Below are 25,015 nucleotides of genomic sequence, written 5' to 3' on the forward strand. Positions count from 1 at the left end.
TTTTTATTTGTATATTAGGGCAAAATATTATTTTTTTTAGGTGAAATAAATTATTTAATTAGGTTACACTTTAATTTAATTTAAGGTGACATAATTACATTGTAATACTAAAATAAGCGTTGAGTAATATTAATTAACAACATGTTTGGTTTAGGGTTAGTTGTAATTATGCACAATTTACTGTTATTACTACAGTAAGTACATGTAGTAACGTGCAACTACGTTACCTTAAAATAAAGTTTTACCCTTAATTATTATAAAAAATAACGTCACAATGCAAAAAAATACAAATAAAATCTGGTCCCAAAAAGGGGGCAAAATATAATCCTTAATTTATTTATTTTGAATACTTACGGAAATAGATCGTCGGCGTTTCCTGACAGGTGAAATGCACCCATGTAGTGCGGGCTTACTCAAAAGACCAATCAGAACCACTGTTGTGGTCTCAAAATGCGCAGAATCCTGCAAAGGAGCCAATCACAGAGACTGAAGGGACGTTGACTATTCGTGCTGGCCAATCAAGGCACGCCTTTCGAACTCATTCGGCCAATGGCGTTTCGCGGCGCAGTGTGTCGTCGTTGCTTGCTTAGCTTAGAACGTTAGAAGGTTGAGCGAGGAGCAGTCAGTGACAGATGAAGAGAAAGAGAGAGAGCGCGCGCGTGGCACATGAGGAAATGTCAAAATGGGAGAACAAGTGATGATAAAAAGTAACAAGTAAGTGCCGCGTTACTTGGGAGTTATTATGATGGTAACGTTAACTGTGTCAGTGCTTGTGTTTGGTGGCTCGCGGGATGCAGCTGCAGAGGTGATGCGCGCGCGTGCTGTGTGTGTGTGTGGAACAGGAAGCGCCATAGCGAGAGCTATCTGTGTTTTGCTGGCATGTCCACATCTGTGAACCCGCTTCACATCTTTTAGAATCGATATGCAATAAAACACCACCAGCTGGGTTTGTAAGTTGACAGATTAGCTTTGTATCGTTTCTTGATCTGATGACATCATGTGTGTGTGGTTCTGGCTTTATGCTTTCATGTAACTTGCTGGTGGTCTCCATCCAAGTTATTAACAATGAATGACATTTGTTGTGTGAATATGTCAGACTGCATATAAACCGCGTGTTTACCAGATGTGGCCATGATTTCCTGACAGCTGGCTTCTTGTTTATGCCTTAACCCTGAAAAATAATATAATGAATTATACGGTATTTTCTAAGTTCATGATAGTCGTGATACATCGTTGTGGTGTAGCTTAAACTCTTGGTTCTGTAGATTTTTTCTGTTGCTTATATTTAAGAATTTTGCATATTGAATTAGGATGAATATGATTAGTAAACAAACAAATCCCTTGAGAAAATTAAGTGTGCTTAATCCTATTGAATCATGTGCAGTTGTATTGTACTTCATATATATGTGTGTGTATATATATGTATATATGTATTTTTTTAAAAACTATGTTTACAGATAATATAATACTAATAAAATAAAAGGACATCTGAAGAGAGCAAGCTTTTTATGACTGTTTCTTAAGTACACTTTTAAAAAGTGTACTTTGTAATGGTCAAATTAAATATTTTACATTAAAGTACATTTTAAGAAAGTATATCTTACAGCTTCATCTTGAATGTGTAATTACGAATATATTTAAATACATGACATACACATTTCAATCAATAGAAATTACATACATTTTTAGTAAATGTCAGTAGAGACAGTAGAGTTAATTATGATATTACATATAAAGATGTACTGAAGCCCTACTTAAGTATGTCAAAAGTAAAACAATTTAACATGCAATTAAGTGTCCAAAACATTTCATTCAGTCCACACTTATTCTTTTAAAGTATATTGCGTCTGTAATATGTACTTTATTTTTTTGAAAAGAATGCTTTTTTTAAAAACTTATATGCATATAAAAATACATATTTTAGGTCCTGTAACGGGCCACAATTTTGAATCAGTGTGTTTAACTATTTTTAATCAGTCTCAGATACATTTATAAAAATACTTCTATCTCAGTTTAAATGAGCTGATAAAAAATGCATAGGTAAATAATTCTGAAAGTAAAAATAGGCTTTATTTTTTTGGGTGGGTGGCTAATTAGTTAAAGATATGGGCTGGTAATTGAAAGCTTGCAGGTTTGAGCCCTAGTTGCTAGTTGTGTCTTCTAGATGTATTTACTCTTATGAAATATATGGTATTCTCCAATTAAAATGTTTGTTTTATACACAGCGCTCGCATACAGTCACTGTACACGGCTGTTTAAGCATGTCCACAGATGACAGCATCTCTGAGGACGTGTCCAGCTCTGTGGCTTTGAGCCACGATCAAATCAGTGCCAATGGTGGGAAAGAGAGCGAGGTGTCCATCGTCTCCTCTGAGGACACCGTATCGGGTCTCCCTGAAGAAGAGCACTCTGCGTCCCACCCCGAGGGCTTCCTTCAGGCCACAGAAGGGGCAAACCGGCCCTCCACCACACCAGCATGCAGCATTTCCAACAAAATAAGGTCTGTTTTTTTTTCATGTGATGTTTACTGTTTTTAGTTTTACAAAGATGCTGTCATTGATATGCTGTTTTAAATCCCTCTGGGTGTCTTTCTCCTCATGTCACATGCTTTAGGAATCTGTGTCTTCGTACTGAGGAGGAGTTCAGCTCAGGGAGAAGTTTACCCTTCATCAACCCAAGCTCTCTAGAGACCCTCCGAGCCCTGGTCCAGGAGATCCAGAGCAGTGGGGAGACCGACCCTGAGATTTGGAAGAACTGTGAGGTGCGCAGATGTCCACACTGTCCATTCATTCCCTCATGTGGCGTTATGAAGCAGCCATCATGGCCCAGGTTTCTGGGCCATCGTCTGGGGTCTCCCCTAGGAGTCGAGCCGACAACAGCAGCCACGCTCAGAGCTGGGGAGAACATCCCACAATGCAGCTGATCCCTGACATCCCGAATGAGATCATTTAGAAGTATCTTGAGCCATTTAAAATTGGCGTGAAATGAAAAATCACCCTGTTTATTTTCTAAATGCATATTATAGATCTTAAGTCCCCCTGTAGTCAATAATTGTATCCATTAAAACTCATCTTTGATCAACAAAATGACATATTTAAACGTTTTTTCCTTTAAAAAAACTTCTTCATGCCTTAAAATAGCTTGAATGTAACTTAACACCCTTGCCTCATTTAGTATGCAGTTCTATGAATATGCAGATGAGCCCCGCCTCCACTCACTCACTCAGCTCAGAGATCCACTCGTTGATCTGATTGGTTACAAGGTAGTTTGTGATGTCAGAAACACCAGCGATTTCAAACCGTGTTTTTGAGACTGTCTTTGGTTCACTGCAGTTTTAAAGGGCACCTATTATGCAAAATTCACTTTTACATGGTGTTTGAACATAAATGTGTGTTGGCAGTGTGTGAGCAAAACCACCCTAGAATGATAAAAATCCACCCAGTGTTTTTTTTTACAATCTCAATAAATCATAAGCACTGTCTCAGAATGAGCTGTTCTCAGATTCGGCGCAATGTGACGTAGAATTGCGCAGGCCCCGCCCACGACTCCTTGATTGACACTTCAGTTTGAGCATAGACCCGCCCTGAGTGAGCTGGACACAGTCCGCCATTGTTCGACGCTTGAGCCGCTGTAAACAAGAATGTCTCCTAAGCAGGGGCGTAGTTTGTGGGGGGGATAGGGGGGAGATAACCCCCCCAATATTTAAATCTATGCATTACAACCCCCCCAATATTTATACCATGATCACAATATCAGGAGGCATACCCAAACTTCAACCCCCCCAATGTTCAAACCAAATCTACGCCCTTGCTCCTAAGCGATTGAGGTGTGCTGTTGTTGGATGTAAGAATGAACATAGCAGTCTTCATTTACTCTCGTTGTTACTCGAGGATGGATCTGTACTGTTTGTGATCCAGCTCACGGTCGTTGGAGACAGGCCTAACGTTACTGACCACGGCAGAAATGAAAGTGAGTGCGCGCTCTATCACAGCTCATCGAGTCGTTTTACAGATATAAGGTTTACCAGTTTATTTAGCACCCACTGAAAAGGTGTGTATATATTTGTTTACTGTTAGTTGTAACGATTGTTTTGTGTACTTCGCTGTGTATGTTGTTGATAATGAAAGGGAGAGAGAGAGAGTTTATGGATAAGACTTTAATACGCACTTCTTATACTGTGTTTATTCAGGTCTTACAGTGATTTTCTGAAGTAAAACTAACGCTTCATCTTTTGTGTGATGTACAATAAACTTCACTGAACTCATCAGTATATTTTGGTCATCATTCAGCAGGCTTGTATTAATAGTGGATAAAAGCAGATGACAAATAAGTTATAACCATAATTAAACTAAACTATACCTGTTCTATCTCATACAGCATATATTCTCTGGCTCTGTGGGCATTATTGTCCGACTCCGAGTCGAAATGAACACCGCAACTGAGAGTTTCTGTTCTGATATTATCAGATGAGATTGTCCTGACTGAAGCGCGAGCTCGTGAGGCTCCGCCCCCTGTGTCGTGCAGCAGCAGTTAATTTGCATTTAAAGGGCACACACTAAAACAGCGCATTTTTCTGAGCCCCCAAAAAATGACAATTTAAACATGCTGTAAAAAATGATCTGTTGGGTATTTTGAGCTGAAACTTCACATACATACTCTGGGGACATCAGAGACTTATTTTACATCCTGTGAAAAGAGTCATAATAGGTGCCCTTTAAGGAGAAAATACTCAGCAATGGTGTCGACTTATGAATTTGCACATGGTTTGTCTTAAAGCATATTAAAAACACCACATAGACATATAAACAACATTAAAAGCTTGATTTTTTTTTTAATAGTTATGCACCGAAATTAAAGATTTAATTTAGCCGAAAACTGAAACCAAAAACAAATTTAACTAATCAGTTCATTAATCAACTTTATTTAATAATCAACCCTCATTGTATATAAACATTTACATTGCACATAAGGCAGTTTTTATGTAATATATAACTATAATGAATGTGCAATGTAGGGCACATACATTTATCAAAATGCTCCTCTCTAAAACAATTGTTTTTTTTTCTATCTGACTAACGGTTATTTTTTGACAATCTATATAACACTCGGATTTATGTCACAATACAGCAGAAAATATATTTAGCTACTTCTGTTTCATCGCCTCTTTAAAAGTGTTATATGCTGAGATTGGCCCCACGGCAATCACATTTCTGTTTTTTTGTGTGTGATATTGACAGTAGAAATTTCACAATGAAACCTCTCCTTGCTCATCTAACTAAAACACACCAGTTTGTCTGTCGTATCACTTCCTTCATTTGCAGCCACAGATTCTGTGTTTATGCTTTTATTAAAAAGCAGACAACATAGTGACCGTGTTTTCTTACTCAAACAGGGCCGGTGGCTTCATCTCTTTCAGTTGGTGGAAAAGCAATATCAAGAACAAATCCTTGCTCAGCAGGAGCAGTACCAGTGCCAAATACAGGTATGTTTCTCAAAGGATCTGATTGGACTGTTAACAAATTATGTGTGTTCATTCAAGTGTTGTGCTTTGTATCTGATGCCGACAAGGTGCTTCAGTGTGTTTAATCTGGTTGTGCTAGTCTAATGCCGGGGACACACTTGGGGCGCTTTCACACTTGGTTCGATTGCCTCTTCCGAACCAGAGTTCGTTGTTCGATATATTATTTGTATTTGTATCCAAAGCGCGGTACGCTTGCGTCATCAAGCTGCAGCTGCCGCGTAATCATGTTGCTTGGTAACTGCTTGCTTCACTTTTGTTCTTCTTTTTTTGAACTTTTGGTTTTGTTTTCAAAGAAAAGATACAGAAACACACTTGCGTCTGTCAGCCGCAAAAGTACTAAAACCGTTCCAAAGACAGCGGGCTGTCCGCCAAAGACAATTTTTGAGGAGGTGCGCGTCAGGGTACGGCGAAGGGTACGACTTAAGGCCAATTTATACTTATACGTCGGGTGCGCGCAGTAGGTACGGCGTAGCATACGCATAGACATGTACCATACGTCGTACCCTGACGCGCACCTCCTCAATAATGTAACTACACGTCGCGACGATGCGGACCGCAAGATCTGTGATTGGTCGGCTTGGTAGCATCGCATTTCCTCCTACGCATTTCCGGCGTGTTCTTCTGCACCGCCCGTCATCTTTAAATTCGGTTCAACCGTCAACAGGTTCACGGGTCGCACGTACAATCTCCTTCAACGCCTTCTCTCGTTTCAGCCTTTTAGTTTTAGTAATTTCACTAAAATTAACTGTTTTTCCACCTCGATAAGCTCCAACTCCAACATGATCCGCTCTCTTTCAGTCGCTTAGTAGCCTAAACTCAAAACAGCCGCGAGGAATCTAAATACAGTGGAACATTAAAACCTGCCCTTGCCAACTAGCGTTTCGGCGGTGTAACTGCAGAGCAACACAGACATAACGCAGAAGTATAAATGCTCACGACGGCGTCGCCTACGTGCGTACACTCGACGCAGAAGTATAAATTGGCCTTTTATGATACACGTCTATGCGTATGCTACGCCGTACCTACTGCGCGCACCTGACGCAGAAGTATAAATTGGCCTTAAGTGTATACACACACATGTACCACATTATACGTCATCAATAGCGATTCACTACCGCGATTTGGTACGATTGCGTTTATATCAGTAGTGAATCGTACTGGAGTTCACATGAACCGTACCCCAGACCACCCTTTTTAAGCGGACTCAATTACGGTTCGCGGGTGCGCACCCGAGTTCGGAAGACAGCGTTCACATCATCCAAACGAACCGAACTCTGACGTCATTCGAACCCGGGTGCGCACCAAAAGTGCTAGTGTGAAAGCGCCCTTAAAGGAGACATATCATGCTTTTAAATTGTTCCTTTTTACATATAAATCATACATTTGTAGTCTATATAAAGCGGAACTGCAATGCTTGGGTCTGAATTCCTCATTATTATAGCTCCACAGGCCCCTTTTCTACCCCTTTTCTGATGTGCGTCTGAGAGCAACTCGTTTTGGTGCGGTCTCTTTAAATACAATTGAGACACTTCATACCCCGCCCACACTCGGTTCAACTCCACCCCGTTCGGCCATTTTTGTAGTTTGATAGCAGAGATACGATTATCTATCGGCACAGAAACTTTTTATTCACACGTTATTAACAAAATGTCAACAACGGAAGACTTGTCCAGCCAGCCTTACATGTTCGAGCCAGAGTCGGAGCAGGAGCGAGATGAAAATGAAGACGACGAACCTGTAGAACAACATCTTCTTATGGATGTATCGCAATGGTGTGTTACTCTATTTACACATGAAACTTTGGTCTTCCGACCTTTTACCACCGTGTCGATTTATTTTGATTAATATGTGCGAGGGAGAGAGAGCAAGACAGCGTCTAGTTTGGAGACGGTGATGTCTTGTTTACACTTTCGCCTGGCTCTGAAGAGAGAGAGTGAGCGCGCGCGCGACCGGGTCTCTGCTCGTTCTTTCAGTTAAACATGCGCCCTGTCACGCGCGGCAGTTCATCTACATTAGACGGTGTAATGAAGCGTGTGGGTTACTACATCCAACAACCGAACATTTTAACTTACCCTCTCGTAACTTCTGCATCCTTTAGCTTGGACTACGAAATTGCAGCGAGAAATAAAAATGGCGGATTGCTCGAAGTGTTGGGCCGGAAGTCAATGTCCTTATTTGGCGGTTCCGCTGCAAATACTGTGACGTAATAGTTCATAAAACGTCATAGATAACAGAAAAATCGGAACAGGTTGAAAAATATGACCAAAACAGAATATAAAGATATCAACGAAGCACCTGAAGAGAATAATTTCATCTTTTCTGTACTTCTAAACACTCCAAATATACAACAAAATGCATTTAAGGGCTAAAAAAGTGCATTTGGCATGATATGTCCCCTTTAATGACTGTAAGGCTGATTATGAATGTAATTTGATACTTACGACTGATCATGCCCAAACGCACCAAGTCGGTGTTCACAGTTGGTGTTTAAAATCTGCTGCAGTGGATGGAAACAGTCTCTGTTAAGCTGCGTTCACTACAAGCGACTTTGTCGCTGCATGTCGCCAGTGGCTGCCGGTGAGGTCGTTCCCACTACTGTTGCCTTGTAATGTTTGTGAGTGACTTTCACGGATGTTACTCCATGTTGTAGACAACAAATGCGTTTTCTTGCCGCTACAAACAAACATTTTGGAAGGAAAAGTCTAAATGTAAATGGAATCAGTACATAAAATGCATAATATTATTTAAAGATGAACTAGAAACAGCGAGTGCTCTTTGCCATCGCGGCTATTTAACTGCAGCAAAAGGGCCAGTCTATCTGGGTTCATGAAATCATTCAGATCTTAAATGATGTGCACACTGAGACATATCATTAATTATAGGACAGTTTCTGACTGCTAAAATGAGCTTCTCATTCTTCTTACCTCGGTCGGACTCGGCACTGAAGAGTGGCGAATCACGTGACTCCACTGACTTCACTCCTATTGGTTGTCGCTCCCAAAAGTCGCTCTTCATTTGCATAAAGTTGAACAGATCTCAACTTTGTCGCGTCGCTGGACACGCCTCACCCGGTTGCCAACGGTCACTGTCGCCGGAAATCACCCGCTCTCCTTTGAAATGAATGGTATAGTGTTGCTTGTAGTGTGAACGCAGCTTGAGTGTGTTCAGTTCAGTCTTAGAATGTTTCAGCTTGTCGTTAAGTGTGTCTCCGGCATAAGGCTTGAAACATATGCCATGCATTTCTGCGAATGAACATTCTTCTAGTCACACAAACCTGATGTTTAAGGGATAATTCACCCAAAAATGAAAATTCTGTCATCGAGACAGTTCTTGCATGGTTTCTTCCAGCTCATACAGGATGAGATCAAGGCCTTAGTGCAGTTACAGAACCGCCTAGTCAGCACACAGACTCACTCTCTGGAGCCCGGGAAGATCCACAGGCCTCTAGAGGACCCGGCGGCTGAGAACACCTTCACGTTGTCGGCTCCAGGACCTCTGTCACATCCCCAGCTCACCGTTCACCCTCAGGAGAGCTCGGAGGAGGGGATGGTTACCGTGCTGAGCAGCGGATATGGGACTCTCTCCGCCTGGGAGCATGGGTTAGAAACAGGGCGGCCCAGTTCCACTGAGGGCCGATATGAGGCTCTGTGGTCCCCGAACCAGCAGGATGGCAGTCTTACACCGTCCCCTGTTCCTGACACGAGCCCACAGGGCCAGAACCCGCTGAGCAAAACCATCACAGCCAACGACAAACTCCAGACGCCTGCGACGACCGCACCCGATACCATGACTGATAAACGGAGAGTAATAAGGTAATAGAGTCATCAAAAGTATGGGAAATATATTTGTCTAACACTAATTTAAAAGATTTTAGCATGAGCCTTTAGATCAAAGTTTTTTAGATCAACATGAGAAATTCATAAATTTAGTCAAATGTGATTAACTTTTGACTATAATCTATTTTCTTAATGCATATTATAGATATTATTAATTAGTTATGCACTGAAATTAAAACCGAAACCGAAATTAAAGATTTCATTTAGCCGAAAACCGAAACCAAAAATAAATTAATCAGCTTTATTTAATAATCAACGCTCATTGTATATAAACATTTACATTGCACATAAGGCAGTTTTATATAATTTTCTTTCATTATAAAATTACCTTTTTAGTTCAGTTTGTTTTTGAAATATAAACATTTAAATGGTGGCTGTAATAACTTGTTTTCATGGCTGATTTATTTAAACACATTGTATAATGACGACAACAGGGTAAACCGGGGACACACTTAACGACTGTAAGGCCGATTATGAATGTAATTTGATATTTACGACTGATCATGCCCAAACGCACAATCATTTTTATTTTTTTTGCACATTTTTCTTAAATGTGTATATTATATTTGTGTGTATTAAAGTGTGTATATTTAGGATCTGTATTTAGTTGTGTTGTACAGCACTTTGGTCAGTCTTGTGGCTGTTTTAAATGTGCTTTATAAATTAATTAAACTTGAAACCTGAGTCAGAGAAAGTTGCGTTCAGTCGGTGTTTAAATCTGCTCCAGTCGATGGAAACAGTCTGTAAGTGTGTTCAGTTCAGTCTTAGAATGTTTCAGCTAATCCTTAAGTGTGTCCCCGGCATTAAGTTAAAATATAACAACTATGTAATATAGTGCATATAGTTATCAAAATGCATCTCTCTGAAATTATATTTTAAATAAATTCAGTCAAATGTGTTTTAACTTTTGACTATGTTCAAATACATAATAAATAGAGCCTTTTGTTGTAGTCAGTGTTGTTATCATTAACTAAAACTAAACTATTAAAAACAATTTTATTAACTGAAATAATTTAAAATATAACTTCTGAAGTAATGATGACTATGAAACTAAACTTTAGTAATGAAACTAAAAATAAATAAATAGAAATGGTGCCTTGACAACTAACTGAAATAAGTTGAAGTACTACAATTATTAACTGAAATTAAACTAAAGTTGAAATAAAAATAAATGAAAACTATAATAAATATATATATATATATATATTACAAAAAAATTACAAAAGCATAACAAAATGGCTAAAAAGTAAGATCAAATTAAAAAGGAAAATTGTTAATATAAAAGTAAAAGCTAATTAAAAATATTGATCAAAATAGTATAAGTATATAAATAATACTAAAATAACACTGGCTTTAATAAACTCTGTTAAATTGTTTTTATAACATTAATAGATACAGTTGTTTTGTGTTGATATGTGTTGTGTAGTCAACCTCTGACCTCCTGGGCCCAACGGCAGAAACACAAACCCAGAAAGAGCCGAACGTCGCATGTGGAGGAGCGAACAAGGAGCACAGCAGGAGCAGGACCTCCTAAGGAGCACACAGATCATCTACCTGATGTAAGCACACATTAATATTGAATGATTGTTTATTTTTTTGTTGTTTATTTAAATAACCATGAGCAGCGGGGATGCATGAGAAATCTGTGGGCATATTGTTGTTGGCGATTAGGAAGTTAATTTGTTTTACTCATTTAAGCAGCAAACTCTTTTCTTTTTTTTACTTATATTTTTATTTAGAACCACAGCATTACATACAATACAGTATGGCATTGGGTTTTAACATGTTAGTCCATTATGTTTCCACAATATTGACAATTCTTCAAAACTTAATTATATCGTACACATTATACAGAGAATGAAAACAAATACACCTAGTACAGGGGAGGGAAAAAATATATAAATAAATAAAGCAACGAACTCTTTTTTGAATGTCCATACATTGTTTCTTCTGTATAATATTTGATGTCGGATTTCCCTTTCTAAATTTAAAGGCAGGAAAGATTTTTAATTGGCCAAAAAAAAAAAAAATTGAATGTATAAATTCAGAGATAAGACGAAGCATCAATGGTTTCCTTATTACTTTTAATGTTCATAGAGGCCTCTGTGTGCATTTAGAAATTGCTTTCTGAGTTCGTAAACATCTTTTTTTCTGGCTTTACCCCTAGCGTGGATGCAGTGCTGGCTCCATGAACCCATTGCCTCTAAGGAGAAGTGACAGTCTGGTGTCTGAAGCCTCAGGTAACACGTTTCACTGAGAATCAAGCTCTACTGTCTGTCTAACAGCACACTGGAGGGATGTGATTGTGATGCGAGGATTTGGTGGAGATTATAATGCGTAATGTTACAGGGTTTTGAATTAGTGCTTAAGACTGAAGTCATTTCTGATTATTGTGAAATTGCTGTTCACATATTCTAATTCTGTGTGATTTTTCAGGCCTGTCTTACTGGAAGCTAGAAGAGAGCGAGTTATACCGCCCTCTACCTGACAACTTTGAAAGTGCTCCCTTCGTCCTAATGCAGGTAAATTGTTATTTAATTAAATTAATTAATACAGTAATCGTTTTGGAATCAGATCGTGAGGTGCCTAAAGATTCCCACCCCTGATATGCAATTGGGTGCAGATGCTGATATTTATATGGCCAAAAAGATGAAATTCTGATAGCTTGTAATATAAATCAATGAGATCTTTATAACAGTATAGCAGATTACATGCATAAAATGGATATAAATATCAGTTGTCACTTTATATCTCTCCCAATAATGTCTTAGTAAGATGATATTTAAATGCTTATTTTTATGATCAATGAAGAAATTATACTAGGCTTTTAGTTGCTAAAAAAGTATGAACTATCAGTCAGACGACAGAAGGCATGTGGAAGATTATTTACAACAGGTTTTTAAGCAAAGTTTTTGATAATGTTGATAATTTAGAGGCCTTAAAATTTGCGTATCAAATATGATACAGTAGGCTTGAACAGGATAAGTCTGTCCTGCTGAACACAGTGAGCTTTGCTCCAAACACAGTTGTTATTCTGTTGTACACAGACTCCAGAGGAGAACCGTCTGTCTCTGCGGGAGATCTACCAAAACAAGAGAGCAGAAACCAAAGGCCACGAGTGGGACTCCTTAATCAACTCGTCCACCTCGTCTCCTCAGGTCAGAGCACAGCCAATTAAGGCAAGAATTAATTAAAGGGATGGTTCGGAGTAATTTCAACCTAGGGTCCTTTGCACCATGACCTCGAGCCAAACACCCCCCAGAAGCCTTTTTTCCCTTGGTTGAACATTATTAAAGTTAGAGCTTATTTAGAGATATCAGCCGAATGGCTTAGAGCAGGCGCTAATGGATCCTATGATGTATCTTGTAAATTACCCCACTAATAATGCCCAGAATGGCACCAAACTTATACAGTAGTACAAATAGGTTCTGTACTCATAAAACGAGGCATTGGAAAGTTTGTAAGTACATCAGGAGTTTATTTAAATAACACTTGCCTGACGGCTAATGCTACCGCTAACCCGGACGTTGAGGTCACTTCCGTGATTTAGGAAAAGCCTGTAAAAGTTCTGGCAGAAAGCGATGCATAAGGATGTAGTGTAACGACGCCCAGTTCCAGGAATGCACTAATATTTTGTTGGTAATACCAGTTTGAAACAATTATTAGTTAACACTAAGTTGTAAACACTTCGGAAAAAATACTAAAAAATTCACTAGCTTTCCCCTTACACTTGTGAGTTTTGCAAAGGACTTTTACAGGCTTTTCCTAAATCACGGAAGTGACCTCGACGTCCAGGTTAGCGGTAGCATGAGCCGTCAGGCAAGTGTTATTTAAATAAACTCCTGATGTACTTACAAACTTTACAATGCCTCGTTTTATGAGTACAGAACCTATTTGTACTACTGTATAAGTTTATTAGTGGGGTAATTTACAAGATACATCATAGGATCCATTAGCGCCTGCTCTAAGCCATTCGGCTGATATCTCTAAATAAGCTCTAACTTTAATAATGTTCGGCCATGGGAAAAAAAGCTTCTGGGGGGTGTTTGGCTCGAGGTCATGGTGCAAAGGACCCTAGGTTGAAATTACTCTGAACCATCCCTTAAAGGAACAAAATGTCTAGTGTCATCCCTCACCTGTTGCTCCCTCTCCCAGGTGTTGACTCTGGACTCCACGTTGCATGTGAAGCACTCAGATCGCACGTCAGGCTTCACGTCGCCGTCCCACTTCAGCAGTCCGTCTGCGCAGGTCCGGGCCTGTCCTAGCAGCAGCGACGCGCCCGTCAGCCCCGACTCCATGGCCCTGCGCAGCGACACCGACTGCATCTCTAACGCCAGCAGTCTGTCTGCACAGCAGGCGTCTCCCTCGCCGTCTGCGCTGAGAGCAAACCAGGCCAACAGTGAAGATGAGGGCAGCCACACTGCCACGGTCACCGTACAGCCCAGAGGACCGTCTGCTCAAGAGATGTACAAGCTAAACAGAAGCGGCCCAGGGGCAGGCAATGGGAAACTGGAGCGGAAGACCTCGCTGGAGGACCCGGTTGTCCTCTCGCTGTAAGAGTCCTGAAAATCCCCCTAAATTCAACATGGAATGCCATTTACAATGCATTAATATCATTGAATTATTTTGAATAGCTTGCTCACATTTAAATGCATAACGATCAGTAGAGCTGGGTATCGAGTTTGATACTTTTTAGGCATCGACCGAATTGCTTTGATGCCTCACCAAATTTTTATACCCAAGGGGTTAATCTCGTCAATGTCAGTGAGCCAAATAAGCATGCAGCATGATTGGCTGTGGCAAGGCATCAAGGAAAAACACTAGTTTACGCCCAGAGGCGTGTCTCACACATGAGGCTGTAGTGTGTAAGCGTCCCAACCCCCATAGATGAAAAGATGTGGAAAAGATCAAAAGTACGGCTACATTTCACCAGACTCGATGCCAACAGCAACAGATAATTGCTGCCAAGACCGGCAACACGACAAATCTGATGAAGCACTTGACAGTGCAATGAATAAACTTAAGAAGAGAAAGTTACTCCGTCTTCGACTACAAGAACTACAGCGCGTCACAAATGAACCGAAACTCAGCGAATAGGATACTTGCCTCACAGACATGAGAAATAGGCATTTAGAAAGCTTGAAGCTTGAAAACAAATTCTCTCTGATTATGTAATCCAAAAGAAAGGTGCATTTCTCTCTATAGGCGTGCGCGTTCACTATACTGTGGAGATGAGTCAGCATCGTCAACTTCATCTTTGCAGCCAACACTGACTCAGCAAACCCTAGTTTATTAATAAACAATTAATTTGTCTCCTTGCTATTTTTCTCCAGACACATTCATAATCAATAGGTTACTTTTACCAGTGCTTTGCAGCAAGCTTTATAGTTTCGCTTGAGCGCGAGGCATATATATCTTTGAGTCTGTAAAAAAGTCAACAAACTGAAAAAATAAAACCAAAAACTATTTTATTAAATTGGAATCGAAAAAAGTATCGTTCAGGAACCGTTTTTGAAGTCAGCCCTAACCATCAAACACTATTAGACATTATTATTTTCCCTTACCATATGGCCTTGGTTGCATCAGCAGAAATATGTGAATGTTGGGAATAAGTTATTGGGTTCCTATAAAAAAACTAAAAATCTTTAAAATAACACGCACTATTCATGCTCCTTATAATTGCATTTAGAAGGTGTTTACCAGTTGCTTTTATTCATACTTGCAAAAATGTTTTAGCATCATGTATGAAACTTCTGTGCATTAATTATTTGGGTCAGCTCCAAACTTTTTTAATGGTAGTGTAGCTTAAGATGTTTAAGGATAATCTTTATTGAACCTATCCCATGCTATTTGGTGTATCCACCATCTGACGTGCCACACTAACTCCTCTGGTTGGTCTAATCTTGCTAGGTTGAGACAGAAGCTGAGAGAGAAACATTCCCGCCACATAGCCGATCTCAGAGCGTACTATGAAGCAGAGATCGGTGCCCTGAAGGAAAAGCTGGATCTGGTGAACTTGCCTCATGACATGGAGAAAAGCAACCAGATCCTACTTGAGAGGTGAGAAACAAGACGCTGCAATTTTGTAGGATTGCATAATACATTCCAGATTGGCATCCACCAATATTAGCATTTTTTTTGCTGTCAATATCTGTCTGAAATTGTCAAATTAATTCAAACAGTAGGTTTCAAAAGATCTGTTTTTATAGTACATTTTAATGTTTTGATGCCCGATTTCTTTACAAACATGTTAAACATACACTACTGGTCAAAAGTTTTAGATCAGTAAGATTTTATATGTTTTTAAAAGAAGTCTCTTCTGCTCACCAAGGCTGTATTTATTTGATAAAAAAACAATTAAAAAAACAACAGTATTATTGTGAAATATTATGACAATTTAAAATGACTGTTTTCTATTTTAATTAGGGCTGTGAAACGATTAATCGTGATTAATCGCATCCAAAATAAAAGTTTGTGTTCACATAATATGTGTGTGTGTACTGTGCATAATTATTTTGTATATATAAATACACACACATGCATGTATATATTTAAGAAATATTTGCTTAAATATACTGTATATATATTATATATAATTTGTTTTATAAATAAATATAAATATTTTATATATAAATAACAAATTTTTCTTAAATATTTACATGCATGTGTGTGTATTTATATATACAAAATAATTATGCACAGTACACACACACATATTATGTGAACACAAACTTTTATTTTGGATGCGATTAATCGCGATTAATCGTTTCACAGCCCTAATTTTAATATATTTTAAAATGTAATTTATTCCTCAGATGAAAGCTGAATTTTCAGCATCATTACTCCAGTCTTCAGTGTCACATGATCCTTCAGAAATCATTCTTATATGCTGATTTTATGCTCAAAAAACATTCATTATTATTTCCAATGTTGAAAACAGTTGCGTACAATTTTTTTTCAAAATTCTTTGATGAATAGAAAGTTCAAAAGAACAGCATTTATTTAAAATAGAATATTTTTTAACATTATAAATGTCTTTACTGTAACTTTTGATCAGTTTAACTCATCCTTGATGAATAAAAGTATTGATTTATTTTATTTCTTTCCCCCAAAAATAAAATAAAAATTCTTACTGACCCCAAACTTTTGAACGGTAGTGTTTAATGTTACAAAAGCTTTAGATTTCAGATAAATGCTGTTCTTTACAACTTTCTATTCATCATAGCATCATGAAATAAAAATGTAAAAAACTGTTTTCAACATTGATAATAATCATAAATGTTTCTTGAGCATCAAATCATCTTATAAGAATGATTTCTGAAGGATCATGTGACACTGAAGACTGGAGTAATGATGCTGAAAATTCAGCTTTGATCACAGGAATAAATTACACTTTAATTGTTTTTTATCAAATAAATGCAGCCTTGGTGAGCAGAAGAGACTTCTTTTAAAAACATTAAAAATCTTACAGATCTAAAACTTTTGACCGGTAGTGTACATGAACAAATTCCATATTGGTAATTACTAGCCAAACTTAAATATCATCAGCCATTATTGCTATATTTGTGCATTCCTTATATTTGAATATGAAGTGTCTGCTTCATTGTTTCAGACTGCATAGTGAAATTCCTAAGCAAATAATGAATAACTAGTAGGTCTAATGTGGTATATTGAAATATTTGGCTCTTTCTTCAGCCTGTTTTCTATCTGCGTTTACATCAGCACTGTGAGTCGGTGACATCTGGTGTCTGGTGTTTAACGCACGATAAACACTGTCATCGGCGGAGTCCGATGAACTCTGACTGATTGTGTCTTTGATCATCGTTTGGCAGATGTCAGCACCTGGAACGAGCGTTAACAGAGGCAAGCACACGCATCCGAGAGCTGGAGATCAAAAACCACCTCTTGGAGAGACAGCTGGTATGAGTCACCGCCTCCATCTAAAACAGGAAATACATCGGTGGCTTGTGTTTGAGTGCTTGCAGTCAGCAAAACAATATTAAAGAGATGGTTCACCCAAAAATGAAAATTCTGTCGTTAATCATCCTCATGTCATTCAAAACGACTTTTGTTCATATTTGGAACACAAATTAAGATATTTTTGATGAAATATGAGCGATTTCTGTTCCTCTATTGACAGCTACGCAACTACCTTGCTTGATGTGCGAGAACAAACCTCTTGCAGAAGCTCAAACGCGCTGCGTAACACGAGAATGAACCTCATTGGTTCTCGCAGGTCACGCTTGAGCTTCCATTAAAGGGATACTTCACCGATTAGCATTAAGCTTTGTATCAGTAGAAACCCGGTAGTATTTTCGAATGGCCGTGCTTCCCTCCCTCATGTCCCCCTGAGACGAGAGATTTCTGTATTGTGTGTCTGGAAAAAAACCTCAGATGACGCAAAAATCGTCATTTAGCTCATCAGAGGCTTTTCTGTCCAGAGGCGAGAGACTCCAGCCAGTAGGAGGAGCTCGTCCCGCATGTCTTCAACCCGCCCATAGGGGGATCTCACGATAAAACGCCATCTTTTCAGTTTCGAGTCGACTAGTAGCCTAGCTGTATCATTTCCCCCGATACTGCCCTCTGTAACCGGTAGGCGTGGCTTGGGAGTGTCATCGTAGGGCAGCAAAGCAAGTGCATTCTGGGAGTTGTTGTCTTTCATCCACATGAGCCAAAAATACGTTTTCTGGCTTTTCTCAGTCTAGAAGGCACCAACTTCTAAAATAATTTCACATTTCTACTACATAAATGACCCAATTTAAATACACATTCATCTTTCCAGTGGTGAAACATCCCTTTAACCTCAACTGATGTGTGAGTTTATGAATGTTTATATGTGAATAAAAGCCTAAATTCAATCTGTTCATCATATAAAGCGATAGAGTCTCTTCAAAACAAATTGGATTAAACCGCTCAATTCATATGGATTAGTTTTACGATCTCTTTATGAACTTTTTGAAGTGTCAAAGTGATAGTTACGTAGCTGTCAATAGAGGGACAGAAATCTCTCGGATTTCATCTAAAAAGATCTTCAATTGTGTTCAAATGAAGTCAAAGCTTCTTCCCCACTATATGCTGAACATTTACCATGTTGGCTCAAGAAAGTCAATATTCTGATCCACTATTTAAACTTTCTAGTGTTTTTACCCAACCCTCGGTGTTATCGGTAAGGCCGATGTTGTAAGCTAATATACCGATGTGAGTATTTTCTCACTGTGACGTCCCTATTAATAGAGATCATGAATGACTGGAAAAGTGGTAAAAATGTGTTTAAACACTGCTATCCTAAAGTTTGTGTTTGTGGTCCAGGCGGGATGGCCGGAGCGATATGATGCAGCCAGTGCCACAGTCCAGACCCTGCAGCAGCGCTTAGAAGAGACCAAACACAGCAGCCATGAGAAAGATGCCACCATGATCAAACTGAAGAACCGCCTGCGTCAGCTGGAGGAGGCCATGCAGAACGCCTGTAAAGAGGTGGATGAGAAAGAGGCCCGCATGAAGAAAGAACACAAGATGCTGCAGGATGTGAGCCATGCCGAATCCTTTAAACGCCCCTTATGCTGTTGTGTCAGACCGTAAAGTTCAATGTGATGATGTGCGTTTTTTTTTTTTTTTTTTTTTGGCAGCTCCTCCACGAATATGATTCATTGAGAAGGGAGCATGAAGGAACGAAGGTGAAAACTGTTTTTATCCATGACACAAATCGACAAAATTAATACAAAGTGCACAAACTAAAAACGTTGTTTCTTTCCTAACAGGACAAGCTGGCCTCAACTGAAAACAAGCTCTTTGATGCCAATGATCAAATATGTGAACTGAAAAGGTAGTCAGATTTCATTTAAAAATCTGCATTTAGTATCATCATATGAACTGCTATTTTATAATTTAAATTAAAATGAATATTTAACAATTGCATTGCATGTTATGTTATAATTAATTGGTAAATGTAATATTTAACAAATATTAAAGCAAAGTCATATATTTATTTTGAAATATATTTAATTATACCAATTATAATAATTATAAATGAAAAATATGTTCTTAATATGCAATTATTTTGTGTTGTACAGTTTGTTAGTATGATTACTATTATAATTCATCATATTTACATGTAATATATACAGTAGTGGCCAAAAGTGATGATAGCAATGAAATATAAGGAAAATATTTAATATATATAAAAAAATCGTTAATTTTTAATATTTTTGTATTTTTTTTATACAATCTGTTTATTGAGATGTAACAAGATATTACAAAATAGTAAATGTAGTACAACCATAATGTAGTTACATCTGAAAATCGTTAATTTTTTAAAAATATTTTTAATTTTTATATTTTTCTGAAAAAAATTATTTGGCAAAAAAAATAGGCAAACTACAGCTACAGGCTTTATTTTACAATGCAAAACAAATGCATAGAAAAACAAAAAGCTCACAAACAAAGCGTACATTGACTACAACATAATCAGTTTGAATAATATTTCGTTGGTTCTCTCTTGTTTTTGCATATGTTCATAATTTGTCGGTTAATAGTCAATGATCGCTTTAGCTTGGGTTGTCGATTAGGGAAAAAAACTATATGAACATCCGCAATATATAGGGATGCTGGTCATGACAGCCTGGCCAATAATTATGTCGGCACAATTTGTCAACGTTTCATTGTGTTTTTATCACAAATAAAACAATTGACTCCAAGCACAACTACACAATATGCTTACAAAATCTTTACAAATTTTAATAGCATTTGAATAAAGGGAGATGTAAATTTTCCCAGGCCGGACTTCACTTTTGGCCACCACTATATATAACATGGGTAGTAATATGAATGCTATAGTTAAAAGGAAATAATATATTAGTATATCCTTTTGTGTACTAACTAGACATCTTTAAAAATAATCATTTCTGAATTTCTCTGGTTTTGAAGGGCCATCTCGAAGCTAGAAACTCAAATCCGACAGCTGCAGCATGAGAATCTGGGCAAAACACGTCAGTCTCTTCATGGTAACTCGCAGCCATCTGGAGCGGGGTACGAAACTCACAAAACATCTTCATCAGGGGCCTATGGGTGCTTTCACACTTTCCATTGCTGGGTTTGAACCCTCCTTGTTCCCCTCTGGTCTCTGTTCACATTATATTATTGGGTCCCAACCATGGTATCAAGCTGATGATCACATTTTTTTAACCTTGCGTCTATCTGCCGTGATTGAACTGCAAATGTTCAAATCTGTCTGCTTGCAGTCAGTCACGCTTGTCAGGAAAGTGAGCGATAACACACACAAACACACAGTTTTATTGAATCACATGTCGTCATAAATCGTGGTTCTTTTACGTGATTTTGTACAAATGCATTCATATCAGCAGCGAACTATACCGGAGTTCACACAGGGTTTCTGCAGGTCTTAAAGTCTTACAAAGTCTTAATTCGTCTTTACACAAAGTAAGGCCTTAAAAAGGTCTTAAATCAGAGCAGAAAGTCTTAAATTCATAAAGTTAGGGCATTAAATTGCATGTATTGTAAAACATGAATATCTTAAAAAAAAAAAATTGTCCTGTTTTCCAATACAAATATCTAAACTGCCTTAAATCAATATACATTTACTTGAGAAGCAAATGTAAAATGAAATCTTGAAAAATTTATTCGTTTATGCTTAAAACAAGAACAAATATCTGTTAATAAGTTATGAAAACTTTGCTTTTAATTAAGTCCCTTGGTAGATATTAATTTAAGAATCGTTTTTTTGTTAAATTAATTAAAAAGTAATGGATGAATCTGTTGAACGTTTTCCAGTATTTTCAAACTCTGAAATGTTGCTAATACAACTTGTGTTTCTCCCTAAACATTTACATTTAGAGAACATGTTGACGTATTTTGTTCTCAATGTTCATTCCTTAAATATTCTTTACTTGGTCTTAAAAAGGTCTTTACCTTCGTAAAACCTGCAGAAACCGTCACATGAGCCATACCCCAGACAACCCTGGACTGAAAACAGCGTTCGCATCAACCATATGAACTGAACTGTGACGTCAGGCGAGCACCAAAAGTGCTAGTGTGAAAGCACTCTGAAACAGTGTTTTAGTTTTGTTTTAATTAAATTGATGTATTATCACAGTTATTACTGAAACTCACAAATTGAATATTTCCAGTTTGTTCCACCACCCTGATCTTCTGCTTTCACCAAGTAAAAGGCAGCGAGACGTAGATGTCGGCAAGAGGAACGGCGTTGGCCTCAGGGGTGAACAGACATCCTCTGACCGAACAGCTCGAGGGTACTTCATTATTCATAGTTCTACACGATATTAATTTCTTAACCGTGCTGTGCTGTGGCACGTTTACTTTGAGAAGCTGATTTCTGACTTGTGTTATTCTCTGTCATCAGGCGGGTGTCTCCACCAGAGAGAGAACAGACTCTGGGTCACTGTGAAGAGACGAGGAAGAGGGATGTCCCACTGACGCCCATGATGAAGGCCCTGATCCAGATGGAGGACACTAAAGCCACAGAGGGACGTGTTTTGTCCAAGAACGGCTGCAGTTCGTCCAGTATGTCTCGAAATTCTCCTTAATAAAACTGCATTTGAGGTTGGGATAGACTGAACGGTGTCCAACGTTTTGGGGAATGTACTGTGAATTGTGTGGGTTTTTTTGAAACAGTAGTTAGCTACACTACAAATAATTAACAATAACTAACCTCAGACTGAATCTTCTTAAGGACTTAATTATTAATTTATATAAATAATAAGCCTTATTATTGTTGCACGAAAGTAATGTGGGTTTCAGTTAGGGTGACAGCATCAGATTTGGACACACAAATGTATACTAAACGCATACAAAGTAATAAAACAAAATTATATATTTATTGTAGAATTGAAAATGTGTATTTGACAAAACAAATATTTGTCTTTTTTTTATATTTATTGACTATAATATTTACATTACCATTCAAATGTTTGGGGTCAGTGGGATTTCTTTTAAAGAAATTAACTTTTATTTAGCAAGGACATATTAAATTGATCAAAAGTGACAGTAAAGACATTTATAATGTTACAAAAGGTTTTCATTTCACAAAATGTTCTTTTGAACTTTCTATTCATCATCAATATTCAGAGAATTTTTTTTATCATGGTTTCCACAAAAATATGAAGCAGCAGAACTGTTTTCAACATTGATAATAATAGTAAATGTTTCTTGAGCATCAAATCATCACATTAGAATGATTTCTGAAGGATCATGTGACTCTGAAGACTGGAGTAATGATGCTGAAAATTCAGCTTTGATCACAGGAATAAATTACATTTTAAAATATATTCAAATAGAAAACGGTTATTTTACTTTGAAATAATACTTCACAATATTACTGTTTTTACTGTATTTTTTATCAAATAAATGCAGCATTGATGAACATAAGAGACTTCTATTAAAAACATTCACAAAATTTTCCAACCCCAAAACTTTTGAACAGGTTGCATATATTGGGTATTTTATGAGCCCACATTTTGATTATCTATATTGATTTTTTTTATATATATATACTAACCCTAATTTAATATTTAATAATTTAACCCTCTTTAATATTCTCAACTCTGGTGATTTTTTACTTTGTGATGTGCTTTAGGGTTGGCTAGGAGGAGGCCTACGGTGGCTTTTGTGGAGAGTTCTGTGAGGGACGCGGTGGAGGAGCGGAGCGGGGCTGTCCTGCGGGCCCAGAGGAGTCTCTCTCCAGAAGGTCACAGGTCATCATCTCTGCCCCCCAGAGCACAGAGGGCCAACCCTTTCTCCACACCTAGTAAGTGACCCAAATCTTTATTATGTGAGTTTCTCACAGGTTCACGTTTTTGAAGGTTGTGCTTTTTTCGCCCAAAATCTTTCAAGTCTTGCGTTCTCGAGCCACCAGGCGAGTGAGCGGGCCGGAGCGCGTTAAGGGTTTTCTGTTAGAACGGTGTCGTGTTAGCGGCCCCTACGTTAATAACTAATGATCTTTGCAACGGAAGTGAATCAATTTAAAACTAACTTTAGCTGGACAATAACTTTATTCTAGAGCTGCTGTAAAGCCTAAACAATCTCTGTTACTGTAATTTCCAATTATCACTGTGAAGCTGCTTTGAAACAATCTATACTGTTAAAAGCGCTGTATAAATGAAGGGGACTTGACTTGACTTGAGTGTTGGATGTATGATTATGCCATTTTCAAAGTAACTGATAAAACTCCAACTTCACTGATTGTTTTTTCTTTTATGTTAGCAAAGAGGGACACGTTACTCATGCCTCTCTCAGCCAAGTCCAGTCCTAAGCGCTGCCCAACTGAGAACTTCTCCACTGCGTTGGGTCACTCTCTTCCATCCCAGGAACACCTGCAGAGCCGGTAACATTTCTGTCCTGCTGTCTGATCCACATGCCATCCGCGCTGATCAGTTGTCTGTATATAATGTGTCTGATGTATCTCATAAATGCCTTGTTTTATAGGGTTGATTTTGGTTTTGATCGAAATGGCATCAGCTCCTCTTTACCAAGTCCAAGGAAGAGGTTACAGTTCAATCCTTCTGAGAGACTGGAAGGTATTGTCACTTTCTTTTTCAGCTTTTAGCTATCAAATGTTGACAATCCTAGAAGAAGAAACAGTGATACTGACCATTAATTACAGTGCTTGTTCAATTTTTTATTTTTTTTTATTTTTTACAAATATAATTTATATACTTTTCTACAATATTTTTTTTGATTATGTGTGTGTAATATACACTACTGGTCAAAAGTTTTAGATCGGTATGATTTTTAATGTTTTTAAAAGAAGTGCTGACAGCAGTGGCTGTCTCAGAAAAACATCAAAGACAGAATGACTGAATCAAACTTCCCATATTTCTGCCAAAAATTCTGAGTGGTTCAGCAGAGTTGTGCGGAGTGATGAATCACAATGAAACACGAGTTGCATGGCGATGCTCCAGAGCGAGAGAAATATAATTATAATTGCATCTATACCACAGTGAAGCATGGAAGAAGTGTCTCATTGTGTTTGGATTAACTGTTAGAAGCGATTAACATCGAGTGGACACTTCTTCCTGTAAAAAGCTGTCTGAAAGTTGGTGAAGGCTTTTCCGTGCCAAGCTACTTTATCTACAGTATTTGTGCAATTCTTGCTAATTCCCTGACCAGTGATTTGTGATTAAAATGTTTAAGACCATTAAAAGACCACTAAATATTATTTTACTACAGTACCAGTCAAAAGTTTGGAAACATTACTATTTTTAATGTTTTTGAAAGAAGTCTCTTATGCTCATCAAGCCTGCAGTTAAAAATACAAAAAAAAACAGTAATATTATGAAATATTATTACAATTTAAAATAATGGTTCTCTTTTTTAATATATTTTAAAATGTAATTTATTTTTGTGATGCAAAGCTGAATTTTCATCAGCAAGTACTCCAGTCTTTGGTGTCTTATGATCCTTCAGAAATCATTCTAATATGATGATTTGATACTCAGTTATTATCAATGATGGAAACAGTTGTGCTGTTTAATATATTTTTTTGGAATACTTTTTTCAGGATTCATTGATGAGTAAAACGTTAACAGCATTTATTCATAAAAACAGCATTTATTCAAAATAAAAACATTTCTAACAATATAAATCGTTACCATCACCTTTTATCAATTTAACGCATCCTTGTTGA

At 37.8% G+C, this 25,015-nt stretch overlaps 1 protein-coding gene across 1 annotated transcript in view; it reads left to right on the top strand.

The window, feature by feature from the left end:
- The first annotated feature begins 574 nt into the window (after positions 1-574).
- The window catches only part of mphosph9 (M-phase phosphoprotein 9), a 29,189-nt gene continuing 4,748 nt past the window's right edge, over positions 575-25,015 (top strand). The window contains exons 1-21 of the mRNA XM_084104507.1: positions 575-714; positions 2,226-2,500; positions 2,614-2,761; positions 5,393-5,482; positions 8,870-9,333; positions 10,784-10,916; positions 11,525-11,597; positions 11,794-11,879; positions 12,405-12,515; positions 13,513-13,910; positions 15,268-15,417; positions 17,190-17,277; positions 18,667-18,882; positions 18,984-19,031; positions 19,116-19,180; positions 20,281-20,382; positions 21,501-21,623; positions 21,734-21,894; positions 22,967-23,137; positions 23,593-23,713; positions 23,815-23,906. Of these exons, the coding sequence (XP_083960633.1) occupies positions 2,262-2,500; positions 2,614-2,761; positions 5,393-5,482; positions 8,870-9,333; positions 10,784-10,916; positions 11,525-11,597; positions 11,794-11,879; positions 12,405-12,515; positions 13,513-13,910; positions 15,268-15,417; positions 17,190-17,277; positions 18,667-18,882; positions 18,984-19,031; positions 19,116-19,180; positions 20,281-20,382; positions 21,501-21,623; positions 21,734-21,894; positions 22,967-23,137; positions 23,593-23,713; positions 23,815-23,906 (3,079 nt within the window). The 5' untranslated portion in view covers positions 575-714; positions 2,226-2,261. The remainder of the gene's footprint in view (positions 715-2,225; positions 2,501-2,613; positions 2,762-5,392; positions 5,483-8,869; positions 9,334-10,783; positions 10,917-11,524; positions 11,598-11,793; positions 11,880-12,404; positions 12,516-13,512; positions 13,911-15,267; positions 15,418-17,189; positions 17,278-18,666; positions 18,883-18,983; positions 19,032-19,115; positions 19,181-20,280; positions 20,383-21,500; positions 21,624-21,733; positions 21,895-22,966; positions 23,138-23,592; positions 23,714-23,814; positions 23,907-25,015) is intronic.

This window comes from Abramis brama, assembly GCF_963993115.1.
Source record: "Abramis brama genome assembly, chromosome: 25".
In the NCBI taxonomy this organism is placed as follows: Eukaryota; Metazoa; Chordata; class Actinopteri; order Cypriniformes; family Leuciscidae; genus Abramis; species Abramis brama.